Source organism: Stenella coeruleoalba (genome assembly GCF_951394435.1).
Source record: "Stenella coeruleoalba genome assembly, chromosome: 14".
NCBI classification, from domain to species: Eukaryota; Metazoa; Chordata; class Mammalia; order Artiodactyla; family Delphinidae; genus Stenella; species Stenella coeruleoalba.
Genome location: NC_137160.1, coordinates 61,529,168 through 61,542,933, shown reverse-complemented (window position 1 = coordinate 61,542,933; position 13,766 = coordinate 61,529,168). Strand labels below are relative to the sequence as shown.

Sequence of the window (13,766 nt, the reverse complement as noted above, 5' to 3'; positions counted from 1 at the left end):
GTTCATGATCTATCTACGTATAGTAGTCAGGTGAATACTCTGAATATCCTGTTTTCCAAAAATTCTAGAAGGGATACTAAGAGCTTTTAGTAGTAGTATTTTTTTTAATATAACGTTATTTATTTATTTTTATTTTTGGCTGCGTTGGGTCTTCGTTGCTGCGTGTGGGCTTCCTCTAGTTGCAGCGAGTGGGGGCTACTCTTCGTTGCGGTGCGCGGGCTTCTCACTGCAGTGGGTTCTCTTGTTGCGAGCACGGGCTCTAGGTGCACAGGCTTCAGTAGTTGTGGCACATGGTCTCAGTAGTTGTGGCTCACAGGCTCTAGAGCACAGGCTCAGTAGTTGTGGTACACGGGCTTAGTTTCTCCGTGGCATGTGGGATCTTCCCGGACCAGGGCTCGAATCCGTGTCCCCTGCATTGGCAGGTGGATTCTTTACCACTGTGCCACCAGGGAAGTCCCGTATTATTATTTCTTAGTAAAAGGTTTCCTGGTTTCTTTCTTTAAAAAATTTTGTTTCTTTTTTTTTTAAATAATTTGACATGTCTTTTTAAAATTTTTGGCTGCATTGGATCTTCATTGCTGCGTGTGGGCTTTCTCTAGTTGTGAACAGGAGCTACTCTTCATTGCAGTGCACAGGCTTCTCATTGCGGTGGCTTCTCGTTGCGGAGCACAGGCTCTAGGCACGCAGGCTTCAGTAGTTGCAGCACACGGGTCAGTTGTCATGGCACATGGGCTTCAGTAGTTGTGGCGCACGGGCTTAGTTGCTCCGCGGCATGTGGGATCTTCCCGTACCAGGAATCGAACCCGTGTCCCCTGCATTGGCAGGTGGATTCTTAACCACTGCGCCACCAGAGAAGTCCCCAAAAATATTTGGAAAGTTGTCGCCAATTATAACTTCTTCTTTGGACAACACTGACGTGACTAAATCACCCACCCATTCCATCATGTTTTGCCAACAGATTTACTTTTTTTGCACATATTTTCTTAGTATTGCAGTAGAACTATAAGTAACAATAATGGATGTCGTAAATGTTTTGTTTTTTTCCAGATTGTCCTCAAAATCCAAGTCTGTGGACAAATCAGATGAAGAACTCCAATTTCCCAAAGAGTTGATGGAGGACTGGAGCACCATGGAGGTGTGTGTAGACTGCAAAAAGTTCATTTCAGAAATCATCAACTCAAGCCGGCATAGCCTGGTGCTGGCCAACAAAAGAGCCAGATTGAAAAGGAAAACGCAGTCTTTCTACGTGTCCTCGGCAGGCCCTTCGGAGTACTGCCCTTCAGAGAGGACCATCAGTGAGGTCTGAGCCCCGTGCATTTGTGTGCAGAGTCGCATTCGTGAGAGAACACTGAGCGGGGCTGTCTTCTCGCCGCAGTTAACTGGTTCGGGTTTGCATGAGATCAGGGTTTTGCTGCATCACACTGTTCCACAGACTGAACACGGTGTTCATATCAGCCAGTCCCTTGTCTGCACTGAGAGAGGACAGTAGTTTGAAACTTGCTTCTGTGTGTGTGGTGATTTGGAGGCCAGAAACTTTTTCCTTAGTTCAGTTCTTTACTGTCCCTCAAATACTTTTCTGACTGAGGCAGAAAGCTTCTGGTGTGAGAAATCGGTCTAACACAGGCGTCAAAGTCAGCACAGTCTAAGAAGTAAGTCATATTGGCATTTCCACCCGACAGTGTTCCTGCCTGATGCACACAGATCCCTGGAGGCTGGGCCAGGCTGTTACCATCTCACAGCACAGAACCTACAAGGATTTGCTCATGCTCTCAAACTGGTTTTAAATTATTGTTGCTCTGAGATAAAGACTCGGGAGGGACTTTACTCTGCGCTCCAGTACAAAGCATCTGAATAAGCTGTACGCTCAAGTGGGCGCCCATGTCACCCACGCTGTGTCTGTGCCCGGGCAGTGGGGCGGTGTCTCTTGAGGCAGGTGCAGGGCTTTCCTTATCTTGAATGTATTATGGTTACTAGTGGTTTTATATTGGAGGTCTAAGATGTAAAGTTTTGTGGCATTTGGGGACAAGGGCAGGCTAGAAGTTTGTCCAAAAGTTGAGTATTTTGGCCAATAGGAGAAGGGCTGTGAGTGCGTCGGCCACGCCGCAGGGAACGAGCTGGAGCGCTCACATTTCCAACCGCGGTTTTCATAACTTTAGTCTCGCCATCACGACTAAATTAAGCCACAATTTGGTATCTGAGGTCTCAAACTGAAATTTATTTTTATAAATGAATTTTAGAAACAAAAACATGGTCTAGTTCATTTAAAATTAACCTGCTGATAGGCTTTGTGGATGCTTTTTGCACACATTCTCCTTGTAAGTGACTTGAGTAGGACGGGTTTTGATGAAGCCAGGTTGAGGCGGCACTATACACTGTCATTTCTCGACTTGTGTGGCCCATTCCATGGCCATCTTTATGATTTTGGTTCACTTGGCAGACCAGCCAGTCAAGTTGCCAGTCATGTTTGGAAGCTCGGTTAATGCACATGCACAGCACTCTCTAGAACACACCTGTAGTCAGCACCGCTCACCAAAAGGCAGGGCAGTCACACTTCACACCACCTCACAATACAGGAATATTTCTATAGCGAATTAATTAACAGTAATACCTCAGAACTGCCCTGGTAGTGGTTTTACGTGACTGAAATTTATAAATTAGTAAATGGCTTAAAATTACTTACACTTACAAAATAAACTTTACCAATTGACTGAAGTAATGCATGTTAACAGTTTGTCTGTATTTGCATGTAAAAGTGGGCCACCAGAGAACCCTTACTGATTATGGAAACGTTTAAAGTTTTAAAGACTCTCACGTAAGAGCTTTAAACATTATATTGAGTGAATCTCATTTATAAAATTTTGGTGCGGGCTTCCCTGGTGGCGCAGTGGTTGAGTCCGCCTGCCGATGCAGGGGACACGGGTTCATGCCCCGGTCCGGGAAGATCCCACATGCCACGGAGCGGCTGGGCCCGTGAGCCATGGCCGCTGAGCCTGCGCGTCCAGAGCCTGTGCTCCGCAGCGGGAGAGGCCATGGCAGTGAGAGGCCCGCGTACCGCAAAAAAAAAAAAAAAAAATTTTGGTGTGAGCAGCTTCTAAACAAACAAACAACCACCAGGAAGGGTGCAAGGGAGATGGGGTGGTGTTTGTATCCATGCACAGACCAGACCTAGGAGAGTGTACTTTTTAAAATAATGACTTGGGCTTCCCTGGTGGCACAGTGGTTGAGAGTCCGCCTGCCAATGTAGGGGACACAGGTTCGTGCCCCGGTCCGGGAAGATCCCACATGCCGCGGAGCAGCTGGGCCCATGAGCCATGGCCGCGGAGCCTGCGCGTCTGGAGCCTGTGCTCCGCAACGGGAGAGGCCACAACAGTGAGAGGCCCGCGTACCGCAAAAAAAAATAAAATAAAAATAAAATAACTAGTTTTTTACAAGTGTTATTAAAACACAAGAAACTAAACCCCCTAAATGAGAATCCTGTCCACATTCACAAGGCACATAAAATCTAGCACATCTAGTCTTTGACTTCACTTCTCCAGGTTTGTGACACTGTGCAGGTTGTCTGGGCATTGTGGGCACCTCTTAGCAGAGCGTCCACAGCACTGTCCACAGCACTAACAGGCTTTGCCAAGTGTATTGAAGAGGTCAAGTGGGTGGTAGGTCTCCGTGGGACAGTTTGCAGAAAGTACAGTAGAAAAGGGCACATGGCACAGCTAATATTGTAGAAATCAAATCAGCATCACTATCTGGTGCCAAAACAAATTCTTGCATTTACCCCCTCCCTCATCCATGGCATGTATCCCCAGCACCTCAACCAAATCGGGTAACTTCCAGAGGGTCATTCACTGCCAGCCTGTGGGGCGTGGTTTCAGTCCTCAGCCTCCTTTGACCTGAGGCCTAGCTTCCTCCCTCCCTTCCTACTGGGATAACACACCTTCCCAGGCCTCCTCTTTGTCCTGGTTGTTGGCACTTACTTCTGGTCTGACAACAACAGCATCATTGGCTGGCTGGTCTCCTGGAGCCTGATGTATCCCAGTGGGGGGCTTCACTTTCACCCTCTCCCTCCAGGCTCACACCCTCCCTTGCATCCCCTGCCTCATGAGCTCACCCTTCTCACAGCTGAACTTTCTGTCAGTTTAGGATAGATAAGAAAGCTTGTAAATACTGTAATATAGTAATTAATATTTGAAAGGCGTTCATTCAGTGGACAATGAGAATTAACTCTCCCAAGGCAAGTAAAAGTTAAATCAAGTAATTGATTTGTACATCGACTTAACAGTCTTACTAGATTTCAAGTCTTAGGCCTTTCAAATTAAACCAGAAAGTTGTTATGTAGGAGTTTTTAAAATGATCTTACATTTGATGAGATCCCATGAACTCATAAACTCATGTCATGTGATTAGCACCGTGAGCTCATACCATGAATTTTTTAAGGCTTTTATTTTTCTAACTGTATTAATAAATGTTGGACTGATTTTAGGTGTCACATAGGAGACATGAAAGTTTTAAATTATGTTGCTGTTTGCTAAAGCAAAATAGCAGACAATTTTGTACATGCAAAACTGCTGAAGGGCCGTGGGGAAATGTGTACACGTTGACCTGGCTTCCTGTGTGTAAAAGTCAAGGTACTGCTGGCATTCAGTGTGACATGACAGTACTAAACGTTTTCCATTAAAGTCTTTTAAAATTTATCGAGGGGAAAATAAATGACTTTACATCATACCTTCTTTGTGGAGTTCCTGTTGTAAAATGATGATGTCTTTTGGTAACTAGCTGTTGGAAACCACCTAGGTTGGGAAGACAAGATATATTTATATGACATCAGCAGTTTATGATCAGCTTGAGAAATACAATCTACAAGGACCACACTGGAAAAATAAATGAATATGAGCAGTCACCGTAACTCTGCTGTGTCACCGAGCAGCCTGCCTCCTTTTTCAGCTCAGCAGGGTAGGAAACTAAAATCTATAAATAGTATATATAACAATTATTATATAAGAAGTCACATCTATGGCGACAAATTATGTATAGAAAGATAAAGCTTTTATTTTTTTTCCTAAATCGAATTCCTCAAGGTATATATTCTTAAAATGTCCAATGAAGAAAATTTCTTGCTGTAGCTCTTAAAGGGTCGAGAAAAAATGAGGAAGATTAAACCCAGAATGAATTTAGGAAAGTTCTTTTGTCTTTATGTTAACTAAATATAGAGCATCATTAGCCCTTTACGTACCAAACATTACATGATATTGAGTGTGATATTAATTCATTACTTATTTGCCAGATATATTTTAGGCTCTTCTTCCGCTAAAGTTTCTCTGTGACATGTGTGTAACAAGATGTCAGCTCATAATTCTAATGTTCACTGACTTTCTGAATCCGGGTCACAGCCCTTGCCTTGTGCCTCCTGAATTCCAGAGACACAGAGAGGTCGGGTACCAGGAAGGGAAGCTCTGGGTGACCCTTATTTAACTGCAACTTTCTTTTTCCTTCTCAGCTCCTGTTGAGAAGTTGTATAGTTGCAAATCATCAGAGTCTAGAATTTCATAAGGAGAACTCTTCTAGGTAAGGGCTTGATTGTGCATATGATGTGTTTCAAGACTCCAGTTACACACATACATACACATACATTCATCAGAATGTGCCTTCTTCCTGCATGTCAGCCTAAGGCCCACGTCTAGAAACATCTCCCTTTGCTCATCCAAAAAAATTTAAGAGCTAAGAACCTACTTAATATAAAATTCTGCTTGCACTAATTAAATGTTCAGGTGCAGTTTACCTGGCAGACTGAATTCACAATGCTGTTCTGGCTCGTTCCATTAAAATGTGTATGATGTATATATTTATCTATTTAGAATAGATTTTACTGTGTGGAACATTCTACAGCTCTGTTTCTGCTGTTGAATTGTGATGCTGGTGGCAAAATCTGAGCCACTTCCTTACCATCGAAGTAGTGGAAGTAAAAGGGCTTCAGAACTGACAGGACACAGTTCTCTAAAAGTGGGCTCTTGAAAACTGGGGCATTAATTAAATTTCACTTATGTCCCTGGGGCTTAAAAGCTGAGGGATCACCTGGATGTTCCACTCACCCAGGGGGCCAGACGCTGGCTCCTGTACTAGGAGTGAGTGCTCTCAGAGCAGCTCCAACGAACGTGACTGTCTATGAATTTAAGAAAAGGCAGAACTTCCTTCCCTCAGGAGTGGCTAGAAAGAAGGGGCAGCCTCACTAGAAGTTTGCCCTTCTGTATAATTCTTTGCTTTGATGTTCCCATGTAACTGCAGGAATCATCTGTTGGTCCCTGGCCTACCTCCCCCAGTAGTTCCTTTCCCTAGGGTAACACAGCAGAAAATGTCACACCCCAAACTTTTCCGGGAGCAACAGTGTTTGGGAGAGTGGAAATGCCAAAGAGAAATTGAGGATTTCTGGAGAGCTAACCTGAATATCAAATTCCTAAGCAAACATGGTGTAAAAGCTGCAGGAAATCACTTGGGAGAAAGAGAAGGAACAGCAAGATTCTGCACAGGTAAACCTCAGCAGTGTAGCTCCTGCAGCAGGGAGCCTAAGGTGTAAACAGAAAACAGAATAACTTCTCATTTAAAGGGAAAAAACTTTGATCTTAAACACCCCAAAGACAGAAGAAGCCTGAGATTTCAGCTGTCCACCAAGGAAGGGAAGATGACTTGGGTCATCCTACCACAATCTCAAGGTCATTTAAGGAGTCAGATTCACAGACTGTGAGCTTGGACTGAGCACTGTGGGTGTAATTGGCTGGACACCCCCACTTCTGCGCGGCTCCTGTGGTGGCCTAAGGCCCTCCTCCTGGTGCAGCCGGTGGTGGGCACACCTCCTTCATGGTAGGAACTGGAGCTGACTCTGCTCCACAATGGTATTCACTTGCAAAAAGAGCTTTATGATAACTGGAAAAAAAACACAAACTAGTCTGTAATTAGTGAAGCAGAACCTTCCAGCAGTACGTGGTCTCAAGTATCTGAAATGGTTCTAACTAAACTGCTCCAGCATGGCAGCAAAACAGCTATCAGACATTGGGAAAGCACCTTAACATTTCTGGATTTCTGTTTCTTCAATTTTAAAGTGAGGGTGTTGGATGAGGTGGTCTCTGAGGTCACTTTTAACCAGGAAAGACACAACACACGGGGTCAAAGAACCAGTACTGCACAAACACTGAACAGTGAGTAACCGAGAGCATGACCCACTGTAGTGAGAAACTCAGAGAGATCTCTGTGCATCCACGCCAGCACTTTTACTGAAGCCAAGTGTTATTAAACAATATTTCTCTGTATTGATGACGAACCTGATTATATTACATGAATGCAAGAAACAGTATATGCTGCATTTATTTGAAACTTGGGGAGGCAAAGGCAAGTTCAGTTTTACTATTTGCCGTAAAGAACCTGAGTCCATCTCCCAAAATTAAAAAACAAAACAAAACAAAACAGAAAGATGAGTTGACATATTAACAACAGACCAAAAAAACCCAAACACACACCTCTGCACCCACCACTTTGTGTTGGCACCATCCGGTTACTGGTGGTTCATCTCCCAGCCCTGCACGATGGAAAGACATGGTCTGTCTTGGCAGGTCTCTGTTCCTACAGTGTGACGTGTGCTCTTGTCAAGACGTAAAGGGAAGCAAGTAGCTGGAGGGATGACTGCATGTAACAGACTTTTAATTGTGTTAAGTGGAAACAAAAGTACAGACAACTCTTGCTGTCCAGCTTGATCAAAGAAATAGTTACCACAGCTACAGGGGTCCCCAGTCTACACACCTCCCGTGTGTGGTAATGGGACCCCCAGCCAAGAAGCTTGTCTCTTTGGCCCTCGCAGTTCTCAGCCTTGATGAAACACGTCGAGGGCCAGGCAGATGCTTATGCTCTGCCAAGTTCCATCACTGAACAGGTCCAATAGCTGGGATGGAGCCCTTGTGTCATTCACGCAGTCGTTTACTCTCTGGTTCTGTCTCACAGCTCTACAGACGGGGCTTCCTCCCCGGCCAGGGGCTGCTTCTAATAGCTTCTCGACTGCCATGTCTCTGCAGTGCTTCCTGCCCTTCCTACTCCTCCTGCATCTTCTTTTTCTCCACTGCAGTCAGCATCTATTACATTGTTTCCATGAAGACACGGATATTTGTCAGATTTCTTTACCACCACGTCCCTAGATTTGGAAAACTATCTGGCATGCAACAACAGGTGCTCAAAAATGTTTGTGGAGTCAATGAATGAGCAGGTTCAATATGGAAATGAGAAAAAGTCAGCAATACAAAGATGGAACCATCAACGTCTTCAAAACAGCTGACACAGTGTGTAGTCTGTGCTCTTTAACACGTAAGGGCCACGTACAGCCCTGTGTTTTTCCTTTAAGGCAGGAGTACAATCCTAAGTCAACAAATCACTGCAGGCCTAACGTGGGCAATTAGAATAGGGAGGCTTGAGTCAGCAGCTCATGCATCTGTTGGTTACCTGCAGCTCGCAGAAACCCTACTTGCCAGTCTGGGTTTCCGACCCCACTCTTGTAAATGCCACTCATCACAGTTCCTCTCCAGGCACTCTTCCACTTCCAGAGCCCCTGGGTGGAGCCACCATGTACAGCCCAGCCTCCTGACCCAGGTTTTTTCCATTAACAAATTGATGGGCAGATGTTAAAGACCCATAATCGAAGCCACTACATAAATGCAAAGCATATGTTTATCAGCACTGAGCTCGTACTCATTACCTTTTTACTACTTGCCCCTCTCATAGTATGGTAGTAATCATAATACTTTGATTAAAATTTATGTGCCAACTGGGCTGAAATAAAATATATTAAATGATTTCAAATTTGTCATATTAAAATAATTTGGCCAAGAAAAGAAAATAAGGGAAGATAAAAGGTAAGCTTTATGGGCTTCCCTGGTGGCGCAGTGGTTGAGAGTCCGCCTGCCGACGTAGGGGACACGGGTTCGTGCCCCGGTCCGGGAGGATCCCACATGCCGCGGAGCGGCTGGGCCCGTGAGCCGTGGCCGCTGAGCCTGCGCGTCCGGAGCCTATGCTTCGCAACGGGAGAGGCCACAACAGTGAGAGGCCCGCGTACCCCACACACACACACAAAAAGGTAAGCTTTATGAGATTAGATATTTTGTGCTGTTACTATGAATAACTTTTAAAATATTTTGCTGATTTTTAGTAGCTAATGATAGCTACCAATAATTGAGCATGTTACAGAACTACTGAACCAAACGTGATTTCACTCGCCTGACACAGCAAAGCTAATCTACTGACACTGGGTTGTGAAGGGAAGTGCGGCAGTTAGCGCAGGGCACCCAACATAGGGCCAGGCAAGGAGAATGGGCAGCTCATGATCAAAAGACCCGAACTCTCTGATGGCTTTCAGGTAAGCATTTTTAAAAGCAAGGTGAGGGAGAGGGTCAGGGTGCCTAATCAACTTGTGGACGTTTGTTTGATTGGTGGGTGGTGAGGTAACAGGGTGGTATTTCAGGAGTCAACACCATCAACCTTCTGGTTCCGACCACTCTGGGGGGTCTGTGTGCCGATGGTCAGCGTGTAGTTAACTTCTCCACCTGGTGGGGGATTTAGTATCTGCAAAACAACTCAGGATATGACTCAGGATATTTTCTATTGCCCTTGAGGAAGAACTAAAGGTCCTTGACTTTGTTTTATGGCTAAACTATTGTTTTGACTTGCTTAACTGTTTTACTTTGTTTCTGCATTTTCTCACTTCTCTGATTAAATCTGTTTGGAAATTGGGGAAGGCCTAGGAGGCTAAAACTTTTCTACAAACAAGAGGCAGGGGACACAGGAGGGTGGGATCTGTCACAAGGAAGGCCCCACAGGGTCCTGCCCGGTTTCAGTCCCCCCTTTTCTTTGATATTCCTCAATCCTGAGGGGAACAGGGATGATGAGTGCTCTGGCTACTAACTGCTGAATGGGGGCAAAGCCAAATTTTCAGGATAAGAGGAAATAAAGTCATTGACTTCATTATTTTTTAAAGTTAAGGTATAATTGCTTTACAGTGTTTCAGGTGTACAACAAAGTAATTCAGTTATACATGGGTGTGTGTATACACACACACACGTATTCATTTTCAGATTCTTTTCCCTTATAGCTTATTACAATATACTGAGTATAGTTCTCTGTGCTATACAGTTGGTTATCTGTTTTATATATAGTAGTGTGTATATGTTAATCCCCAAATCCTAATTTATCCCTCACCCCCATTCCCCTTTGGTAACTGTAAGTTTGTTTTCTATGTCTGTGGGTCTATTTCTGTTTGTATATAAGTTCATTTGTATCATTTTTTCCACATATAAGTGATGCATGATATTTGTCTTTCTCTGACTTCACTTAGTATGATAATCTTTAGGTCCATCCTTGTTGTTGCAGATGGCATTATTTCACTCTTTTTTATGGCTGAGTAATACTCCACTGTATGTATGTACCACAGCTTCTTTATTCATCCATCCATTGATGGACATTTAGGTTGCTTCCATGTCTTGGCTACTGTAAATAGTTCTGCTATGAACACTGGGGTGCATGTATCTCTTTGAATTAGAGTTTTTACCTTTTCCAGATATATGCCCAGGAATGGGATTGTTGGATCATATGGTAACTCTGTTTTTAGTTTTTTAAGGAACCTCCATGCTGTTCTCTGTAGTGGCTGCACCAATTTACATTCCTGCCAAAACAGTGTAAGAGGGTTCCCTTTCTCCCACAACCTCTCCAGCATTTATTATTTGTAGATTTTTTGATGATGGCCATTCTGACCAGTGTGAGGTGATACCTCATTGTAGTTTTGATTTACATTTCTCTAATAATTAGTGATGTTGAGCATCTTTTCACGTGCCTGTTGGCCATCTGTATGTCTTCTTTGGAGAAATGTCTATTTAGATCTTCTGCCCATTTTTTTAAAATAAATTTATTTATTTATTTTTGGCTCTGTTGGTCTTTGTTGCTGTGCGCAGGCTTTCTCTGGTTGCGGCGAGTGGGGGCTACTCTCCATTGTAGTGAGCGGGCTTCTCACTGTGGTGGCCTCTCCTGTTGCGGAGCATGGGCTCCAGGCACGCAGGCTTCAGCAGTTGTGGCACCCGGGCCCAGCAGTTGTGGCTCGCAGGCTCTAGAGCGCAGGCTCAGCAGTTGTGTTCTGCCCATTTTTTTATTGGGTTGTTTGGGTTTTTTTGTTACTGAATTGTATGAGCTATTTGTATATTTTGGAAATCAATCCCTTGTCAGTTGCATCATTTGCAAAATTTTCTCCCATTCCATAGGTTGTCTGTTCGTTTTGTTTATGGTTTCCTTTGCTGTGCAAAAGCTTTTAAGTTTAATTAGTTTATTTATTTCTGCTTTTGTTTCCATTACTCCAGGAAACGGATCCAAAAAAATATTGCTGTGATTTATGTCAAAGAGCATTCTGCCTATGTTTTCCTCTAGTAGTTTTATAGTGTCTAGTCTTACATTTAGGTCTTTAATCCATTTTGAGTTTATTTTTGTATATGGTGTTAGAGAATGTTCTAATTTCATTCTTTTAGCTGTAACTGTCCAGTTTTCCCAGCATCACTTATTGAAAAGACTGTCTTTTCTCTATTGTATATTCTTGCCTCCTTTGTCATAGATTAATTGACCATAAGTTCATGGGTTTATTTCTGGGCTATCTATCCTGTTCCATTGATCTATGTGTCTGTTTCTGTGCCAGTACCATACTGTTTTGATGACTGTAGCTTTGTAGTATAGTCTGAAGTCAGGAAGCATGATTGCTCTAGCTCCATTCTTTCCCAAGATTGTTCTGGCTATTCAGGGTCTTTTCTGTTTCCATACAAATTAAAAAAAAAATTTGTTCTAATAAAAAAAATTTTTTTGTTCTAATCCTGTGAAAAATGCCATTGGTAATTTGATAGGGATTTCACTGAATCTGTAGATTACTTTGGGTAGTACAGTCATTTTAACAATATTGAGTCTTCCAATCCAAGAACACACCAAATCTTTCCATCTGTGTGGTCTTCAATTTCTTTCATCAGTGTCCTATAGTTTTCAGAGTACAGTCTTTTGCCTCCTTAGGTAGGTTTATACCTAAGTATTTTATTCTTTTTGATGCAGTGGTACATAGGATTGTTTCCTTAATTTCTCTTTCTGATAGTTCATTGTTAATCTATAGAAATGCAACAGATTTCTGTGTATTAATTTTGTACCCTGCAACTTTACCACATTCATTGATGAGCTCTAGTTTTCAGGTGGCATCTTTAGTATTTTCTATGTATAGTATGTCATCTGCAAACAGTGACAGTTTTACCTCTTCCCTTCCAGTTTGGATCCCTTTTATTTCATTTTCTTCTCTGATTGCCATGGCTAGGACTTCCAAAACTATGTTGAATAAAAGTGGCAAGTGTGGTCATCCTTGTCTTGTTCCTTATCTTATAGGGAATGGTTTTAGCTTTTCACTGTTAAGTATGATATTAGCTGTTGTGTATGAGTTTGTCATATATGGCGTTTATTATGTTGAGGTTTGTTCTCTCTATGCCCACTTTCTGAAGAGTTTATAAGTGGATGTTGAATTTTATCAAAAGCTTTTTCTGCATCTACTGAGATGATCAAATGTTTTTTATTCTTCAGTTTGTTAATATGTTATATTGCATTGGTTGATTCATGGACGTTGAGAAATACTTGCATCCCTGGGATAAATCCCACTTGACCATGGTGTATGATCCTTTTAATGTATTGTTGGAGTCAGTTCACTAGTATTTTGTTGAGTTTTACATCTATGTTCATCAGTGATAATGGCCTGTAATTTTCTTTTTTTGAGTGTGATATCTTTGTCTGGTTTTGGCATCAGGGTGATTGTGGCCTCACAGAATGAGTTTGGAAGTGTTCCTTCCTCTGCAATTTTTCTGAATAGTTTCAGAAGGATGGGTGTTAACTCTTCGCTAATTCACCTGTGAAGAAGCCATCTGGTCCTGGACTTTTGGGGGAGTTTTTAAATTACTTATTCAATTTTAGTATTGGTAATTGGTCTGTTCATATTCTAATTCTTCCTTGTTCAGTCTTGGGAGATTGTACCTTTCTAAGAATTTGTCCATTTCTTCTAGGTTGTCCATTTTATTGGCATATAGTTGCTTGTAGTAGTCTCTTATGATCCTTTGTATTTCTATGGTATTGGTTGTAACTTCTTTTTCATTTGTGGTTTTATTAATTTGGGCCCTTTTTCTTGATGAGTCTGGTTAAAGGTTTATCAATTTTATTTATCTTTTCAAAGAACCAGCTTTTGGTTTCATTGATCTTTTCTGTTGTTTTTTTGTTTTTTTGTTTTAGTCTCTATTTCATTTATTTCTGCTCTGATCTTTATGATTTCTTTCCTTTTACTAACTTTGGGTTTTGTTTGTTCTTCTTTCTCTAGTTGCTTTAGGTGTAAAATTAGGCTGTTTGAGACTTTACTTGTTTCCTGAGGTAAGCTTGTATCTTTATAACCTTCCTTCTTAGAACTGCTTTTGCTGTGTCCTATAGGTTTTTGGGTCACTGTGTTTTCATTTTCATTTGTCTCTGGGTATTTTTTAACTTCCTCTTTGATTTCTTCAGTGAGCCACTGGTTGTTTAGTGGCATGTTGTTTAGCTTCCACCTGTTTGGGTTTCTTGCAGGTTTTGTGTTTTTTTTTTTTTTGTAGTTCATTTCTAGTCTCATAGTGTTGTGGTTGGAAAAGATGCTTGTGTGATTTCAATTATCTTAAATATACCAAGGCTTGTTTTGTGACCTAGCATGTGATCTATCCTGG

The 13,766-nt window shown here is 42.4% G+C and overlaps 2 protein-coding genes across 15 annotated transcripts in view; one reads left to right on the top strand and one right to left on the bottom strand.

Moving 5' to 3' along the window:
* SPIRE1 (spire type actin nucleation factor 1) overlaps positions 1–4,650 on the top strand; it is a 206,698-nt gene extending 202,048 nt beyond the window's left edge. For 3 of the 4 annotated variants that reach the window (XM_079943535.1, XM_079943534.1, XM_079943536.1), the window contains one exon: positions 1,048–4,650. In XM_079943535.1, coding sequence (XP_079799661.1) covers positions 1,048–1,306 — 259 coding nt within the window. In that variant the 3' untranslated portion in view covers positions 1,307–4,650. The remainder of the gene's footprint in view (positions 1–1,047) is intronic. The other variant, XR_013831443.1, reaches the window with a different exon arrangement.
* PRELID3A (PRELI domain containing 3A) overlaps positions 1–13,766 on the bottom strand; it is a 101,081-nt gene that overhangs the window by 22,030 nt on the left and 65,285 nt on the right. For 6 of the 11 annotated variants that reach the window (XM_079943545.1, XM_079943542.1, XM_079943548.1 and 3 more), the window contains exon 6: positions 4,721–4,784. In XM_079943545.1, the coding sequence (XP_079799671.1) occupies positions 4,721–4,784 (64 nt within the window). Of the gene's footprint in view, positions 1–4,652; positions 4,785–6,430; positions 6,555–7,743; positions 9,589–13,766 lie in introns of those variants that run through there. The other 5 variants (XR_013831444.1, XM_079943546.1, XR_013831445.1 and 2 more) reach the window with 5 other exon arrangements.